We start from the raw sequence: 19,290 nt of genomic DNA on the forward strand, positions 1-19,290 counted from the left end.
CATTACTAGCGCAAAAAGACAACCTTCCATTTATTTTCACTTAAACAAGAAGCTGGTTTTTATGTACATTAAAGCTTTATAAAAATGTAACAGTGCAAATGCAAATTCCTTGCTGAAAGTTTAACCAAAAGGCATTTCCAGTAGAAATGGGCTGACATATCCTGAGCATAACCATGTATAATATCCACTGAAGTTAAAAAGAGGTGCTTTGCAACATTAAACTGCAGTGTGCAGTACGTATTTTTCGCACCATAAGGTGCACGGGATTATAAGGCACATTAAGCGAAACAAAGCAGTCAGATAAATCAAACTTTATTAAACTCATTCTTCTTGCTTCCTCCACTTCTGTGCCATTGATTCATTAATGTTGAATTCTCTGGCAGCTGCTCTATTCCCATGTTGTTGCAGTATATTAATGACTAACCTCGTATTGTGGATGGATTATCTCAGTTGTTCTCCTGACTGAAGTTTGGTCCGTTTACAGCATCCTGCCATGCGATTGCATTTGTCTCTAACCATGAAGAACCTTCACGTTAACTTTTATAAGTGGAAAAGTGTTAGTGTTCGTCCTCCAGCTTCACTGTTTATGTTATGCTAACATAGCTGTGTCGCTAGCGATCACGTAGCACATCATTATATACCAGCTAGCCCAACTTCAGTAACCCTACAAACGTCACTGCTGTTTAGTTTCCTGTCTTCATTTATGTTGGAAGTGATAGCAGAGCTGTACGTTTGACTTTTTTCAGAAATCTCTGTCAGAACATGCTATATCATGCTTAGGTAACTAGCGAAACTAGCGAGCTAACTTCCGCTAGCTTCCTGCTAACTTCTAACTCCGTTAAATGTAATAACTTTTGTTTTCATGGATGCCTGGAAGTTAAACTTTATAGTTACACCTGGTAAAGCAGCAATGCTGATCGTTTTATTAAAGATGAAAGAATTTAGACAGTTTTTAACTCTAAGTGATGCTGCAGTGTTGTTTGACCTGAAGAATACGGAGCTTAGGACCCAGATTACTCCCAGATTTAAGAGCATCTTAGTCCGACAAATATGACAATAACAACGGCCGCTTGCATGTTCTGCAAAAAAATGTGCTTTGTTGTGTATCTGACGGACAAACACCAAACCAGTTCCACATCACTAAAGTTGCACCATTTTTACAAACCAATTCTGGTTCATCTGTTTCACTCAACAATCGGCCATGTGCGTATGAAAACAAAGGCACTGCGCATGCGCGTTTTACTCCCATTCTATCGCGATATTTCATTTTCCTATCGTTGCCTAACATTATACCGGTATTACCGTGAACGGTATAATATGGCCCAGCCCTAACTCCAACTAATCATAGATAGCTATAAGAAATTAAAAATGCATCCCAAAGAAGAGGTCTGGTCTCAGGAGGTTAAAGAAGAGGCAGTCGGGGGTATTTTGCATATAAAAAGAGAAGTCGGCACAGTCTGTTGAGCTGGTGTGGGAACAGTACACCACAAGTTCCCATCGGACTAATCAAATGTGGGAGGTGCTTCAAAAAGCCTGATTACCCAAAGTAATTGAAAATAGATATGATCATTTTCATATTATTTTCACTACAAACCTTTTGTTTGTTTATGTGCATTAGTTTTGCTTCCACAACTGGACTTAAGAATAATGCATCCTTTAGATTTTCATTGGAAAATAAAGCCAATGTAGGATATTCTTTTCTTTCAGAAACATGAAACATAAACAGATTTGTTATTTATGAGTTCATACTGAGGTAACATGATGGTGCTATATAAAAATAATTGATCACAACAAGTCATGGTATATTCATTTATGTCTGACCCGACTCTGCTTGGACCTCTGGTTGGCAAACTATGCAACACTGATAAAACGGTTTATTCTTAATTTTTTACATTTCTGTCTTAATGTATAAAACCACCTCAGGTAGAGTTTATAAATATGCTGGTGGCTACAAAATGTAACTTGGGTAGGTACAGCCTGAAATCAGAAGCGTAGAAGCGACTTCACATGTAGTCAGATGTAGTCATGTCACCACCTGCCCTCTTATCCACCCACTATGTCATAAAGCTCATCACAATCAGCACAAACCACAAAAAACAGAAGGGGGGGAGGAGAAAAAGCGCTGAGGTGGAGGAATGCCGTTTTCTGTTTGCAGTGAAAAAGGGGAAAGAGAGAGTGTCAGAGAAAGTGTCAGGGTGGCCCGACTCTTGTTCCCTTGATGGTCCATGACACCCCACCCCCCGCCCCCGGGCCACATTCGAAGGGCAAACACACACATCCTTTAAGAATCTGCCCCCCCGCCCCCGCTTCAACCAGATTCACCATAGCTCGGCAAGTTCTGCCGAGGACGGCGTGAATGTGCACAATCAACAGAAATCTGCGAGTCGTAGCACTGAAGGTGTCTCGTGATTCCTGGAGGAATAGCTGTTGTAGGAACTTTCTGTTCAATTTATGTTGTAGGTCATTTCTGCTTTACCATACAGCACACAGTGTAGGGACTGCAGCTGCTTAAGGAATAGTGTGCAGAATCCTTGCTTTAGCAACAAGCCGCTTAGAATTTTTAATCACTTGTATCCAGTTTTGATTGGTTAATCTTTGTTGTGGCAAATTTTTTGCTTAAAGACAGATTAGATCATGAAAAGCATAGTTAATCAGCTTCCTGTTACACAGTTTTGAATTAACATCAGCTCAATGTAACTAAACGGTCTTAGGAAAGATTTAAGTAAGCTCATAAAATTGTTCATTTCTGATGTTCAGTTTAAACAGCATCAGTAAAAAAAGCTTTTTCCCTCTTCATATCCTGACAAGGCAAAATTGGCCGTATTGCTCATCGTGAAACTAATTGACAAGACGGGTGAGAGGCGGGCTGGACGCTAATTGATTCCTGCTGAGATGGCGGCATCCAGATATCATTTCAGCCTCTCAAGGCAAGAGTCTTCAGGGCTCTCGCTGATAAATGTGTGTGTGCACATGCATATTAGCGAGCGAGAGTGTTAAAAACCCTCAGCTGGCAGGCAACTTGCAAGTGAGAGTGCGCGAGTTAGACGGAGCTCCCCGAGCCAGCCAGCGTCTAATTAATCCTCCTCCACTCCTAACGAGGTCTTAATTATTCTTGCTGACTCTCTGAAGACGAGACGGCAGCGACCTCAGCGTCTTGTGCTTATATGTGTGATTGTCTGGTCAGAAGGCAAGAGTTTTGCACAATGCAATTAATGTCCCGGGCGTGCATGTGTATGTGCATGCTTGCTCATCTGTGGCTAAAACAGTTGTCAGCTCAACCCACTTCCCACACCGAGAGAGGAGACAATTGTGTGTAAGAGGCTCATCTTTAAGAACCAGTTTCCCATAGACAAAGTCCATTCAAGTCCAATTAGGGAAAGCCATTCAGGGCCCTAATTCCCTTACAGTGAATCTGCCTGATCCTTCTAACACATGCTACTTATTGTTCCCTGGGAAGGATCGGGGGGCGCTAGGAGTAAAAGAGAGGGTGAGAAAAAAAAAGGAAAAAGAGACACTGACCCGGATTTCAGAGACATGGTAATGATGAGGATAATGAATGCAGTGGGACAATGAAACAGGACACACACACAGACAGACAGCAACAGGGTGTGCTCACTCGCTCAGTCTTCCACGCACACACACACTAGCAAAGGCTTGAAAAGAACAGCTTCACTCATCACAAATAGGATTAACCATGATTCATTTTGATTAAGCAATGTAATGTCTCCCACTCAGAAATATGCTGGATTAAGTGGGATTACGACTCAATTAAAACAAAATTTGACTAAACTATTATTTGCATAAAATATGAAGAATAGGAAACCATAATTTCTTAAAGGCTAACTCTGTAGATGTGTACTTTTTACTGTCATCAAATCCCTTAAATTGATCTCACTAACAAGTGCCGTCTGGGAACGAAAGCAAGTTATATCAAATTCTTTGACAGAGCACACACACACACACACACACACACACACACACACACACACACACACACACACACACACACACACACACAGGTCCTGAAAAATCTGCACCATTTTACAAGTTTTTGTGTTGCCTTTCTGAAAATAACCGTATTCGTCATGTAAGATTGATGATTTCGCTCTAAACTGGATTTCATACAATGAGAATTTCTTTTGTCATAAAAATATTGCATCCTTTAGACTTTCATTGGAGCCAACCATAATAGGAGCTTTAAGATCGATACTAATACCGATATTTTGTCGTTTAAAAACCTGATATATCAGTTGATATTTTTTCTTCTTTTAGAAACACAAAAAACCCAGATTACACTAAAATTTGTTGTCTGCTGTTATTTATAAGTGCCTACTAAGATAATGTGATGGTGCGATTTAATCCTGCTTTTTTGTCACAACAAGTTGCCTGATTGGAAGTCTGTGATACAATAGTGTCTCCTGTTTCTTCTTTGCCTTTTCAATTTTCATTTATTGACCAATATGAAAGCTGACACAATATATATATATATCGGCTGACTAATGATATCAGCCAAAATATTGTTCTGCTGATATATCAGTCTGGCTGTAAAAGCCATCCAATGCATTTTCATTCAGTAACTACCTCTCTAAGCAGCAGATTTGTCTGTTGTTGACTTTGTTCCACATTGCACGAGGGATGTCAGGAAATAAGGTATGGAGTCTTCTCAAAAGTCTAATGTTAAGCTCTTCCAGCAGGGCTCTGTTGTGATGTGACAATGACACACCATACTGTCTGTGTCATGGTCCTGGGTCGGTGACCCAGCGCTTTTAGTTATCATTTTCTGGTTTATTGTGATGATGATGATTATTATTATGGTTTGAGTTCTATGTGTTATATTCGGTCTGCCTTTGAGTCTGTGTCTCTGTCTGTCTATGGTGTCACCCCATCTGTTTGTGAAGCTGTCTGTTTAGATCTGTGTCTTGTTTGGTTCCCCGTGTCTGAGTTTCCTGTTTTATTGTGAAGGTCTCTGTCTGATGTGAGTGTGTTCAGTTTACGTTTCCCCTGTCCCGTCAGCTCTGATTTCTCCCAGCTGTGTTGCCCTCCTGTCTCTCATCCCCTGATTACTGGTGTGTGTATTTAAGCCCTGTGTGTTCTCCTGCCTGTTGCTGGTTCGTCTGCGTTACGTCGTGTCAGTCTGCGTTACCCTGTGTTCCACAGTGGCCTGTTCCTCGTCTGCGTCTCTCTGCTTCTCATCCCCTTTGTCGTATGCTCCCAGGTCTGTTATTTTTAGTTCTCCCAGTTTAGGTGTCTTCAGTTATTTGTCATGCCCCACTGCTTGTTTGCCACTACACCTTTGTTAATAAACCTCACCAGCGTTTCATCCACTGCCTGCATCTTGGGTCCTTCTTCCAACTCCACACGGCTCGCCTCGGCGGCCGTGACAGTCTGTCCCTTGACAGCCAACAAACTTGTATCTTTACACTGCATTAACTCCCACTGTTTGCGGTTCTGACTGGACTTACAGTTCGAGACTCAAATACTGTATCTGCACGCAAACGTCTCCTAATCTAAATCCATGTTTGTTGAGACTGAAGAGATTAATTGGATATCTTTTTGAAGATAAACCCACAGATTGCAGAGTAGATTAAATTTAAAAGCCAATATCAATCTCAAAAAGACAAACTCGTGAACCAAAGCTATGCATTAACTCATTAGTTCTAATTTATTCATTTTCCAAATTAAACCCCAAAGCCAGATTTTACTGGCCACATAAATATTGAGGATATTACTCAGATAATTGAAAATATGAGTTAAGCTGATTATAGAATAATATCGATGTCAGCACGTAGCTGTTTTAAACTGTCTCTTCTTGTTCGTTTGTGTGTCTCTGGGTGTGGCACTAGCTAACTCACCCAGGCACCTGTACTATGAAGCAAGCTGAAAATACCCGTGATATCTCTGCTTCATCTGGCTTCATTAAACCTAAAAACTGCAATCAGGCTAAGCCTTGTTATGATGAGGATTTTCAGATCTGCAAGTAAAAGCCAAATTTCCCGAATCAATCAGTGTATTTGTTGCCGCTAGATGATTAACTGCAAATATTGTCCGGATTGAGCTGCACTTTTCTGATAAAAAGAACAACAAATCAGAGGAATTTAGAAATACTAAACCAGCTAAAAGCAACATAATTGCTGCAGCCAGAGCTGGAAAAGTACAAAGACGTGTTGAAGCATAAGGTATGAACCATTATTAGTGCAGAAGTAGATTTGACTGTATTTACATCTGTGTATTCTTATGTGTTGTAGGACATTAACTCCACTTTTACCCTGGTGTAGGTAAACGGCACTGTAAAAACATAATTTACATAGGAAGGTCGGCTTACTTGCAAATCTTCTGAGATCATCAAGCACTTAAATAAGCTTGCAAAAAAAGCAGTTTACTTAACTAAGAATCTATACCACCCAAAGCTGTAGATGCACATTGTTTGAGCCTCTCACAATCCACCCACAGTTCTTCTCCAAATAGTGATCCCATTATTAGAAATGCACCATCAGTGCACTGCACTTTCATATGTGTCGATTTGTTAGCTGTCCTCAAGCAGTACAGGTGTTCAGCACAAGTAAAGATGACAGTGTACCACCTTAAAAATGCAAACCCTTCCTATGACACTTTAAACCCCGAGTTAAACCTGAAGGCACCTCGCTGAACGTGATTTATAATACACCCCCTGTCAAGTCACCGGCTCCTATTAGGATGATGCATTTGAATGTAGAGTTTTCACAGGAAGAAGATCCTGTTTAGTACAGCCATGCCAAACTCATTTTTACATCGTGGGACATATACTGAAACTCCTCTTTCTGTCAGTGTAAAGATGTTTAACTACACATTGAATCCCATTTAATTTAAGAAAAAGAAGTATGATTTTTTTCATCAGTTTTTCATCAGTTTTTCTACACGATAAAGAAATGTTGCTGCAGTAAATTAAATAAATCAGAGAACTTGAAAAAACAGGTAAAGTTCTGGTAGCTCTCTGCACAAACATAATTTATATTAATTCAGAGAAACCTTCACAGGAATCTTAAGATGATCCAAAAGCCGTCTAATGGGCCAGATTAGAGCATTTGCTGGGCTGATTCTGGCCCCCGGGCCACATGTTTGACACCCCTAGTTTAGTATATATGATTATAAGATTAGATTGGTCACCATTTATATTACAGGCAGCTAAATTGTATTTATTTGTATGTCTTCCACCATCTCTGTGGTGGAACCTACACTTTTATTGTGAAAGTTCAGAGAGATCTGTTGGCTCTCACAGAAGAGGCAACTGTTTACATTGCCCCGTTATTTATTTCCTGCAATGTACTTGGAAATTAAAAGAATCAAAATCTGCAAAGAAGAAATTGTTGGAAGCTTATGCCAAATCAGCAATATTGTAATGTTTGTAAGTTCTGAGAACATGTTCAGGCTCATCAGTGACAGATTCTCTTGGAGAGATGATAAACCTTTAAAGCACGTTGATAAAATGTTCCTTTCTTTGCTTTTATTTCGACAGTAAAGGTACATCGGCTAATGACAAATCACAGTCTCACACACTGGGAGCAGGTAGACTTAGCAACCTTGTGTTTGCCTAGCAACCTGGTGTCCCGGCGAACCCTGTTGCCATGGCAGCCAATGAGGATGTGGCACTGCCACAAGGAAGTGGTCACCGCAGATATGAGCCAAAGGCCAGCTGGTGTGTGTGTCTGCGTTTATGCTCATTTGAATACAGCGTCCTGAATCTGTCGAGGAGCCGTATGCTCCTTTGCAAAACACGTAGCAGCCTGTAAACACGAAACAATCGGCGTCTTTGTTTTAAAGCTGTTGTTCTCTTATTCTGTCATCCATTTCATTTTGCTCTCCCCTCCCCTCTGTCATTTTCTCAAAGCCGTCCAACACACACACACACACACACACACACACACACACACACACACACACACACACACGTTGTCTTCTACTTTTTTCTCTTTTTCTTGACTTTATGTACTTGATCATTTTTACTCTATTACTTCCGTTCATATCCCATCAAATGTCAAAAGAGCGCACACGCAGTGCTTGTTTCCGTGTCCGTGTTTAAAGAAAAGTTCAGCTTCTCATTTTGCGTTACTGAGAGTGAGAGTGAAAGCGTTAGTGTATATGCATGGGTTGTGGGTGGCAGGGAGATAAAATGAGTATTACGGGGGGGGCCCTCTTACAGTTTGTGTGTGTGTCAAGAGAGGGAAAGTGGGCGTTAGCACCCCTCCTTCCTACCCCTGGCCGATTAAGGCCAGAAACTCTAATTATGCTACAAAGACGTGACAGACTGGAGCACCCATCTGCGCTCCAGGGTCTCACCGCACAAACACACACACACAGTTTAATGGTGCAATATAGCTGAATATAATCAGACAGCAAAATGCACACAAGTCAGAAAAATACACCAGTGTGTTTTTGGAGCCCGGACTCTAAGGATGCCGTTACATTCCCAACATTAACGTCCATATTTGACGTGAGAGCGACTGCAGTACTCATAGCTCTTCTTATTTAAAGCCACTCACTTTTTTCTGCCTTTGTCTGTCTCTTCTCCTGACAATTACATGTGTGTGCCTTGAGGATTTCACCTTGAGAATTCAGAAACATATTAAAGCGCATAGCCCAACTTTTATTTTGCATAGTTTGAACAACTTAGACAAAGTCTTATGCACACAGATCAGTTTGATAATACAAACTATAATCTGTCTTTAGTTTGGAGTTTCAGCCCTCACTAAAATAATTATCCTAGATTCCCAAGAGAAGTACATACTGTGGATCCAGTGGGGAAAAAGTGTTGTAATCACTAAAGTTAAATGATACAACAAACTGAGCAGGGGACTTGAATGTGACTGACATAAAAGAGAAAAATATGATTTGTAGAGAGGAAAGAGGTCTTACCTTGACGTCAGAGAAGTACATTTTGAGCATGTTGGATGAGGGATAGCGGGTGTAGAAGAACATCAGCTTGGCCTTCTTCAGGTGGTTCGGAGACAGGCCCTCTTGAATCTGAGCATTAACAGGGTCAAGGAACCATTAAACAGTTTGTTTTTTGGGGACCAAAGCTTTTGAGGAACACAGTGGAGGGACATTTCCTCTGACACAATCCACATTATGCTTGTCTAAGCTTGGCTAAGGAATTGCCACGACAGCAGTGAGACCACACTCGTTACATGTGAATGTAACATCCAACCCACCTGAAGTCTGAAAACCTTTCAGTGTGTATGTATTCCTTTTTCTAACACAAACTCTATAACTGTAGAGCGACCAATGAGAGGGGGATGATTTTCTTTTTTCAAAAGCATTTGTGAGAAAAGCTCACTACCACACTGTGAGGAAGGAGTGACTAGTTTTAAATGCAGAAACTCTGATAAGTCAAAGCCACTTCTGCGACGGGTGTGGAGCAAAATTCAAACACAAGCACCTGCTGGCTTTTGATCAAATCCCAGCATCTCGCAGACTCTGCCCATCCCACTGTCTCAACAACGAAAATAATAATTGTGCAGGCCCCGGTTGTAGGGGCGCCAAGAGTATCCGTGTGTCCGAGTGGGTGTGTATGCACACGTGTGTGTGTTTGCATGCGTGTGTGTGCGTGACAACAGCTGTGCCCCACCACGCTGCCATTTCCCCACCACATTAACAGCCCTATAATCTATCAGAGAAGATGAGGCAATCAATGGAACCCCCTGCAAGGTCAATTAGCACACAGAGAAACACACACACATACACACATAAAGACAACCCCAGGGGCCCTATATGGCTGGAAAGAGGGAGAGACTAGCATCAGCAATCAGGAGTGGAAAGTGTAAAAAAAAAAAAAAAAAACCGTGGAAAAAAAGAAAAGAAAAAGAGCAGCTTTGGGACAAGAGATTTAACTTTGTCAGCTTTTTGCAATTTGTTGTTGTATCTACCCATCAACCTTCAACGGCCAATAAAAAATAAAAAATAAAAGAAAGGCACACCGTCGTCTGTCTCGACCTAAAAAGCTGTCCTGACTTCGTGCTACTAATTAACATGACCCAACAACACGATTAAAAAGGCCTCTCCATATCAGAAGCTAGAGGTGAGCCTCGCTGTCATCCATCATTCATTTAGCAGCAGATACGTCCGGTCAGCGGACAACAACACCATCACTTAGTTAACATTCATGCCAACATGTCACTGTTTGTGTGCATTTAGATCAACTGGTTTTTTTTTGTCTTATTTTTTGTGGACACGCATACACATTTAAACACACCCAACATGACTCAGAGTAAACAGTGTGAAGCAATATAATAATGAATAAATGCCAAGTGATGTGCATGTGTGTTTGTGTGCATGTAATAGTAGCTAAAGTGAGTCACTGAATAAACACATTTTTTCTTTTATTCTTTCACTTCTCTTCCTCCTCCTTTCCTATACGTGCACGTGCGTGTGTACCTGCCACTTCTGCTTAGGGACAGAGATGGTTTACGTGGGGGCTTACCATATCAGGTGTAACTTGACCTTGTTACCAGGTGTATGTGTGTTATGGTGTGTGAATGGGGGGATTGGGAGGAGAAAAGATTGAGGAGGGAATAAATTCATAAATGAATGGAGGACATCTGCTCAGCTGCGCACAAAGGCTTAAAGACACACAGACCTGAGTGTGCATGCGAGTCTTTAAGGTTAGCTATTATCAGTGCAAAGGCAAGTCTTTCTTAAGACCTTACAGCTACCAAGATTGCATTCACCATGTCGTCTCTACTCTGCTTTATACTAGACACAGAAAACAACATGAAAAAAGGCAAATTTGAGAAATGTGACCGTTCACAGCAGGATTTGTGGATTTTTTTTCTAGTTAACCAGGTCATGACTTGCAGACATCGTTGGTTGAGTGCAATTATGTTCAAGAAAAGGTGGACACTTTCTCCAAAACTGGGCAACACCACTCCAAATCAATCAGGATGGATACATGACACGAGTATGCTTTAGATTTATACCCGAGGAAAATCAAAGTGTTAGCCTGGTGGCACATCTGGTGCTCATTCCTGTTTGCTTCAGCAAATTTGCACAGTAAATGTTGTATGTAATTATTTGTTAATTGTATGTAATGACAAATAATTTAAGTAGGCTGGCGGATGGGTGTGTAATTTGCAAGTGTAAGGATAATCAGCTATCAGAATTGGACGCTTACATGCACACATACATTTTTTCACTGAATGCAGCTCAACTGTTTGAGTTTAATCCTCAAATATCCAAAATTCTTCTCATGGCCTGATTTTATTATTTTATATTTGCGTACTGAAATTCATGACAGACTGTTTTATGAGATCTGTTTTATGAACTGTTGTCGTATGTTTGACAAACAGACATACGTGTCCTCGCGGTCTTATTTCTCTTTCCTGTGTTATTTAAAGCAACAGTTTGTGAGCCTGAGCCCAAGGTGAATGCTCTCTCTGCTTTGTCAAATTCAAAACGATGAATTTCTTATAAAAGTGAATAGTTTAAAGAAAGAAAGGAGAGAGGAGGGTTTGAAGGGTGGTGCTCAGTATGTTTGAAATACTAATGTCCACTTTCAAAGATTTTTCTTTTTTCTCGGCCAAATGAATGGGAGAGCATTTTGGAATGAAACGGCTCAGCAGGATCAAGAGACGTGTCAAATATTTTTCTCTTTTTGTTTTTTTTTCTAATTAAAGCAACATCTAAATTGGCTTTGAAGACGACGCTGTGATCAAATCCCCACCACAGCTGCAAGGAGTTCCCATTTTATCAGGTTCAAAGTCTTATTTTTCTTTTCACTTTGTTGTTCAAACGTGTGTTTTTCACGCACGCCCCCATGTTTGCACGCATGCATGCATGCGTGAGTCACTGTGTGTGTTTGTGTGCACAGCGGCTGGGAGAAGCCCTCTCCATATGAAAGGTTAGCAACAAGAAGATAAACAGCTACCTGCAAACACCTGTCCCCATGCACACGCCATGAAAGATGTGTTTGTGCATGTGTGTTTGTATGAAGCAAAACACACAGCTGTCGAGCCACCGAGACCGAAGGCCAACAAATGAAAGTGAGTAGGAGTGTCCCAGAACAACCTGCTAACAATCATAAAAAGGAAACTAAAGTGTACATTTGAGATATTACACTTCTCCTTATGTGTGCCCACAAGGTTGAAGAACACACATTTAGAAAGTGTCTGTCAGTAAGGCCAAGCATTTGCCTGTTCCCCTCTCCTGCTCTTTGAAATATGATTAGCTTTGAGCTCCTATGTACGAAGTCTTACCTACCCTGCACACACACACACACACACACACACACACACACACACACACACACACACACACACAGACACAGACAAAGTGAAATATGATTTGCTTTGAGCGTTTATGTACAAAGTCTTTGTGATGAAAGCGAACCTAACAGCACAATAGTGTCTCAGACAGTGGTAACAGTGTGTGTGTGTGTGTGTGTGTGTGTGTGTGTGTGTGTGTGTGTGTGTGTGCGTGTGTGTGTGTGTGTGTGTGTGTGTGTTGAAGAGGGAGCTCACAAGCCTTTCTCAGCACCTTTAAACACCAAAACCTGCTGCATGGACTTAAAAGGGCTTTGAGAGAGCAGCGTGCGACCTGTTTAATCTTCCCCCTCTTGCAAGACCGGGCGCGTCCGTTTCATCTTCCCCACTCAGCTAGGAAACAAGAGGCTCAGACGAGGAACCAATTAATGCAGATTAATTGATATTAAAGAATTTATGTGACTGTTGCCGCCTCCTCCTGCTGCTGCTGCTTCTAACATGTCTCCGTGTTTGACAGTGTTGACTGAAGATGTGACTCATGTGGGAAAGAGAAATAAGATCAAATGCGAAAAACAAAAAAATAATCTCATTGTTGTTCTCATCCTATCTTTGTTTTTCTACTGACGAAGCCCCTCATTTCCTTTGTGCACTGCAGTGTGGGACTATACCGTCCATCAGCCACACACTCTAAAGCCTAAGTGTTGCTATTAAAAGTTTCAAGTAGGCAGATTGTTGCTAATTTTAATGCACAAAACCAGCCTACAGTTCATGCCGGTGCAGAATTTGGATGAACACAATGTTTTTCATTCTAGCGCTAAAGCGTTTGCAGATGTAAGGCAACACAGGCACTCACACAGACTCACAAGTGCTAAACCTTTCAGGAAAAAGGATACAGTGCTGCCAGAGTAGGGCGAGATGTCAGACATGTCTTGCAGGTCCCCACACTCAGACTTGATGAGGGATAGCGACAGACCCTCTGGGCCATGTTGGTTTGGGGAGCTCTGCCTGTGGTGATGGTGACCAAGATGGCCTCCCGCCAGGGACGCCATTTTGGTTCTGAGGCTGGTTTCCCGAGTTATGTCCATCGAATCGGGAGAGGACCGGTGGTGGTCCTTGGGCCCCGGAGGGTACCCGGCTCCACCCCCATGTGACCCCAGGGGGCTCTGAAAGGGGTAGCCCATGAGGGGAAGAGGGAACGGGTGGCGGAAGGATGGAGGGCTAAACCCGAGCGAAGCTGTGAGGGGAGTGGGGTGGAGAGAGGGATGGTGAGGAGGAGGGGGAGGGGGAAGAGAGGGTTCGGCGTTCTCTCCTCCTCCTCCTCCACCGCTCTTTCGCACCACCAGAGGCAGTGCTTCTGTTTGGTCGTTGGGCATTGGCACACCACTTAGTCTGCTGCTCAACCCGCCGAACGAATCCAGCGGGCTCGGGACAATCACGTCCCCAAAGCAGTGCAGCCTCTGGTTGGAAGAGTGGTAGTTAGGAGTGGGACTGCCATCGCCGTTCAGACTGAGGGCCAAAGCGCCGCCACCGAATCGAGAGTCAGGGGTGAGGGAGGGCATGGGGCCAAAAGGTGGGGGGCACGAGGAGGACGAGTTGGAGGAAGAGGAAGGCGCGGCCGGCGTGGTGCTGTGGCAGCCATGATGGTGATTAATGGCCTGTTTGGGCGAGGAGAAGCCTTTGACAACGGTGTCGACAACCTGCGACATGGCACAGTTCAGCTCCTGCTTCAGAGTCTCGGCTAACTGCCTCCCCCCTCCTCCTCCTGCCCCCACCGCCCCCCTCCTCTTCATTACCCTCTCCCCGTTCCTCTCCTCTTCCTCCCTGCTGTCCACATCCTCCTCCATTTCTCCATCTATCAAGGCCTGTTCTCGGAGGAGGGCCCGTGCCCGGTCCAGGAACAGACCCGGGTCCAGCTCAGAGAGGTCATCGTGGCCACGTCGGCCCCTCTCTCTGTGCCGCTCCTCCAGGCCGTCAGAGCGGATGCTATCCTCTGACAAGTTGCCGTCCTCCTCTCTTTCTCCGCCTCGGTCAGGCTCACCGTTCTCGCCATTGTCTTCCTCCTCCTCAGTCTCCGAGTCGTAGATCTGGTAGAACTTCTCCTGAAGCTGACGCAGCTGTTTCTGAGCACAGGAAAGAGAATGTAAAGAAGAACCTCTTCAACTCATGACATAAAATATTTTCTTGTTGCTGTTTTGTACCTAATCAGCTAATAAGTAACCCAATGTTTTTCTGCATCACCTATTTTATTTTTCTCGTCGTAAAGAGCAAAGGAGCCGACATTAATATATTAAAAGTTTGATTCTTTGTTATGCTTAAAAGACAATGGCCCTTTATTAGACTGTAAGGTTAAAGCTTCATGTTTCTCGGTGCCTAGACCCTCAAACTCTGGCGAACATCCTAGTTTTAAATCATAAAAACTACAGAGGAAGGGACCGACAATGTATTTGTTATATTTTAGTAACTACTCAACTACCAACCTGCATGTCTTCCAGCTGTAGCTTGAGCTGCCTTCTTTCTTCCTGCCTCTGCTCCTGCCTGGAACACACCAGCTGGGTGAAGCTGTGCTGCTGCTGTGGCAGGCGCTGCTTTCTCTTATTCTCCCTGTAGACCTCGCCGACTCCAACCATGCCACCCCGCGAGCCAGGCGAGCTCAGCAGAGAAGAGGGGCAGTCGCTCCGGCTGTGACTGCTGGTGCTGTGGCCGTTGCCGTCGCCTCTGTTGTCGTTACTGCTGTTGCTGTTGTTGCTGCTGTTCTCATTTTCGCGGTTGCTCTCTTGGTTGTGGTCGCCGGCATTGGGTCGGACCAGCGGAGAGTGGCTCATGCCACGGATGATGTTTTCCACACGGGCGCGCTTGGCACGAAGGTGCTCGTCGGACAGCCGGTCCAATTCGAAGGAGGAAAGGGAGAGGGGCTGAGAGGGAGCGTGGGAGTTGAGGGTTGTAGGAGGGGGTGGCCGCCCGAAGGAGGAGGAGGAAGATGGAGGGGGCAGAGGAGGCCCAGGAGAGAGGCAGTCAGACGGGCTGTCCCGATCACGGGAGGAGTTGCTGCAGGCGTCCTCGGCCTGGATCTCTGAGCCTCCACTGGACAGAGCACCACTCCCCTGTGATGAAGGACAGCAGCACTGACTTAATAACAATGAATAATTTAACAGATCCATGAAGGAGGACTTAAGACTACATTCTTGGTTGATTGGAAGGGTAAAAGAAGAGAAAGATTCAATGAAACAGTGTCTAAATAGTGACATTTATTCATTTTCTAACTACTTCCTGTTTCCGTGTGTTTCTCTGTACCTGAAAACCTGAGTCACTGCCTCCGTTCTTCCCCATGTTGTTTTTCAAGAGCTGAGAGATGATCGTAGCCCCAGGGAAAGGCATTATGGCATCCTCGTATGAGTTCGCTCTCTTCAGCAGCTTTCTCAGAACGTTCGACTTCTCGCCGTCACCGTTGGTTGCCCCGTGGTTGTGACCGACCAGCGAGCAGTCGTCGTCCTGATCGGGGCCGTGGGATTGGTTCATTCTGTCGATCAGGGTGTCTCTGGCGCGGGCGAATATCGCGCTACCCACAGTCCTTTTCACCCCGATGTCAACACGTCGGCGCTTGGTCTGTCTTGTTAGGAGGGTGGTGCTGTCATGATCAGGCATCACGCAGGGCAGCTAAGCAGACATGACCAGGGGTCCTCACAGACACACGCACACAGGATCAGAGGAGTTACCTGATCAACAACAACAAACAGGAGGAAACACCTTTTACTGGCAGTTAATGAAACTTCTCATTTCCACCTCTGATCTGTCTTACGTGGCTCCGGTTTTACAGACAGGAAGGATCTGAAAGAAGTCCACTCGCTGAAATTGGTAATTATATTTAAAGACAAAAAATCAGTGGCCTTCTCTCCAAATAAACTTTCATTTTGAATTAGAAAATTACACTAACAATGTAAATTTAACACATTTTAGAGACACTGGATGACGACAGGTAATAAAAAAGGAATCTGCTGTTAAAAAAACAAGAAAAACCTATCTCTGTCGTCTTTATGAAGCATCAGAGTACACAATAATTAAAGGAATTTAAAGAAAAAGAGGAGAAGCTCTTTCTTTTATTGATCTAACAGTTGGAGAAATACAAAAACAGGACACGGTTCATTTCTTGACCAAAAGCCAAGGGAACCACAGCTAGAAACAACCCACTCTTTAAAATAGTTCAAGGAGATATTCCCGCAGAGAAGGAACACCTGCCTGTAATAACCAAAATTATTTCCCATTTCCTCCTCGTCTCCTGGGGGCTAACCTTGATTTCTGCATCTTGTGAGAAGCTGTGAAGAATTGACAAGCTCTCTCGTATTGACAGAGGGCATTCTACTCCACTGTGAAGGAAAATAAACCCGTTTTTTTCCCCTCACTTTATGATCTTCCTGATTTTTTTCTGCTTCTTTTTGATTTTTATGTTGTATTTTGCAGTGAATTTAGTTGTTTGTGAAATTATTTTATTCCCCCCCCCACAAAAAAAAGTTATTAACACATGCTGTATGAGCTGAATAATTAAAAGTGGGTTTCTCGTACTGCCATGTGTGAGTGGGGCTTATCTGCTATATGGCAAACACAAAGAGGGGCACGCACAGTGACCGTGAAAGGTTAAGTTTCTCTGCTGAAGCATTGGAAACACCCAGAGCTTTCACTACCTGTGCAATAGGTTGCTTTTCATTCCTACAGAAGTCGCCTCATAGCTGAATCACACAAAATGAGATGCACAAGAGTGCAAACCACAAAGTTTTCAAACTGTGAAGGAAAAAAAAACAATTAAAAAATTTCAGCTTGTCTGTTTTCAAGCAGGCGCAAATTGTTTGCACTTGTACCTCCACTGGTGAACACAGACAGTGTTTCCCATGTTACGTGTTTGCATCTGTTTTGCAAAGGATTTCAGTTTCTAGACTAGGGAAATGATTCACAAATTAAGAGTGTCCAGCTTTACAACAACAGTTCTGCAGTTCGTACATCGGCCAGAAACGGGTACGATTTCAGGCCGATCTGCAAAATACACTCAAACACTGCTGGAGAAAGGATTTAAAAAGACTAAACACACACACACACGCATACGCTCGGAGAAACAAGATGCTTTTGCATCAGTCAACAGCAGCCGATCAAAGCAGACCCCGGCGTGTTCCTGCTGGTGCCATTACCAAATGAGAATGGTTAGTTTGAATATGACTTATGCCAGTTCTGCTGCTGTTAGGTGTTCAGGAAAAACACGTCCCCTCAGCACAGAGCCAGGGACTGACCCAGATACACACACACATATACTGAGCACGCATGCATACACACATTGGTCTGTGTTTGCATTATTGGTTCTTCAGCATTACTCTGTGCAGTGGTCTGTCTCACACACATGCACACACACACACAGGGACACAAACAGTTTACATTAGTGAGGTCCAAAGAGCTCGACAACCTATTTTGAAACTGGCGTCTTAGTTCAAGTTGAGAGTGCCCGGGTCTGACCGCTTTAATAAAACACTAAACAAACAGAAGACAGGGACACCTCAGAAATACACAGCAACTCCAAAGGTTCATCTACTCACAGATGAATTTTAATAGAAGTTGGATGAACTTTTCTTTCTTTTTTTTTATGAGCTTCTGTTGAAGGTGAGGTGGAGAAAAAGGAGATGTGAGAGTGTGTGTGGCTTTTTTGGATCAAAACTGAAACTTTTGTTTTAATCTGAAATTAAAGGGCAGGAATATGTGGCTCTGTATTTGAGAACTGAAATGGGAAGTTAGTGATTAATACGTGTAAATGTTAGATTTCAATTCACAAAGGAATACAAAGCGCTAGGTGACTTTTTAACTTTAAACTGCCGTTTAAATACATTTGCCTTCATAATTTAAATGTAATAGTTCCAAATCATAAATACTTACAAACAATTAAATATTACACTTGTTTTGTTCCTTCTTTTAGTTCGTTTTGTCTCGATTGAGTTAAAAACGGGGAAAACTTAAAAAGTGAAGGCGATCACAGCTTGTTGCTGCAGCTCGCTGTGTGCGCTCTGAGCGGAAAGCGAAGCCGTGCACAGTCCGAGGGGGAAACAGACTGTGGACGACACTTACACAGAGATCTTAGTCATATTCCAAACAACCATTAGCCCACGATCATGACACGACACGGACTTTTCCACTCACCCCGCCGTTTATTTTCTTAGTTTAAAGTGGATAAACTGGATAAAGAGCAAAGAGAGAAGAGAGAAACCCGCCCGCGTTTGGCTTTAATTGCAAAACTGATAACAAGAAACTGGATTTTTACCCCTTCAAAAATAAAAATTATCCATCAACCTGCCATAAAACGCGAAAGAAGGGAATGTGTGCGCGCACACGCGCTGACAAAACCAAATAAAACCAAGAGTCTGAGTTCAAATTTCAAACAAACTTTCATGTATCATTTTTTTAAGTCCTTCCTCACAGTCGGCCTGTTTTTGTGTTTTGTTTTTCAGCAGAAGCAGATTGTAAAACAGTCCCGAGATTAAACTGAGCCATCTGGATCGAAGCTGTGAGGCAAAAGATGTCCTTGAACTGGAGGCAGTGCGAGTGAAGTTGCACTCGGGTTATTCACAGCCACGCGTGTTCCTAACAGGCAGCAGACACAAACACGGAGAATAAGAGTTTGTACTTACTTCTTTCTCTCTCTCGAGCCTTTCTCCAAGTCGCTCCGTCGAGAAGGGGAGAAAAAAAAGAAACGGGAGGCGAACACGAGAGACAGATCCGCGCTCGCCGTTGAGATCAATGCCGTAATTTACTACGGCAAAGTGGAGACGTATGCAAGAGCGTGCACGCGCGCGGGCGTGAGCGTGTCTGTGTGTGCGGGAGAGAGTGGGAGACAACAGAGAGACGCTCGCGGAGAAGTGTGCGCACGATAGAGAGCGATAGGAGAGATGCGGAGAATGAGAGAGAGAGAGAGAGAGAGAGCGAGAGGGGGGAGAGAGAGCGCCGCTCTCCTCCCGGGATGGGAAGTGTTTAGTATCGAGCGCACCCGCTCCGTCCTGCACTCCTCGGCTCGTCTCTGACCGACGGCAAGACT

At 43.5% G+C, this 19,290-nt stretch overlaps 1 protein-coding gene across 1 annotated transcript in view; it reads right to left on the bottom strand.

Annotated features, from left to right (window-relative positions):
- Window positions 1-19,072, bottom strand: part of prox1a (prospero homeobox 1a) — a 43,300-nt gene extending 24,228 nt beyond the window's left edge. Inside the window, exons 1-5 of the mRNA XM_085347252.1 lie at window positions 18,887-19,072; window positions 15,522-15,943; window positions 14,708-15,331; window positions 13,124-14,350; window positions 8,890-8,997 (exon numbers count right to left, since the gene is read on the bottom strand). Of these exons, the coding sequence (XP_085203378.1) occupies window positions 8,890-8,997; window positions 13,124-14,350; window positions 14,708-15,331; window positions 15,522-15,872 (2,310 nt within the window). The 5' untranslated portion in view covers window positions 15,873-15,943; window positions 18,887-19,072. The remainder of the gene's footprint in view (window positions 1-8,889; window positions 8,998-13,123; window positions 14,351-14,707; window positions 15,332-15,521; window positions 15,944-18,886) is intronic.
- Window positions 19,073-19,290: the final 218 nt, after the last annotated feature.

Source organism: Diplotaxodon limnothrissa, linkage group LG23 (assembly GCF_057381915.1).
Source record: "Diplotaxodon limnothrissa isolate DT_005_m linkage group LG23, D_limnothrissa_male_GT1.1, whole genome shotgun sequence".
NCBI classification, from domain to species: Eukaryota; Metazoa; Chordata; class Actinopteri; order Cichliformes; family Cichlidae; genus Diplotaxodon; species Diplotaxodon limnothrissa.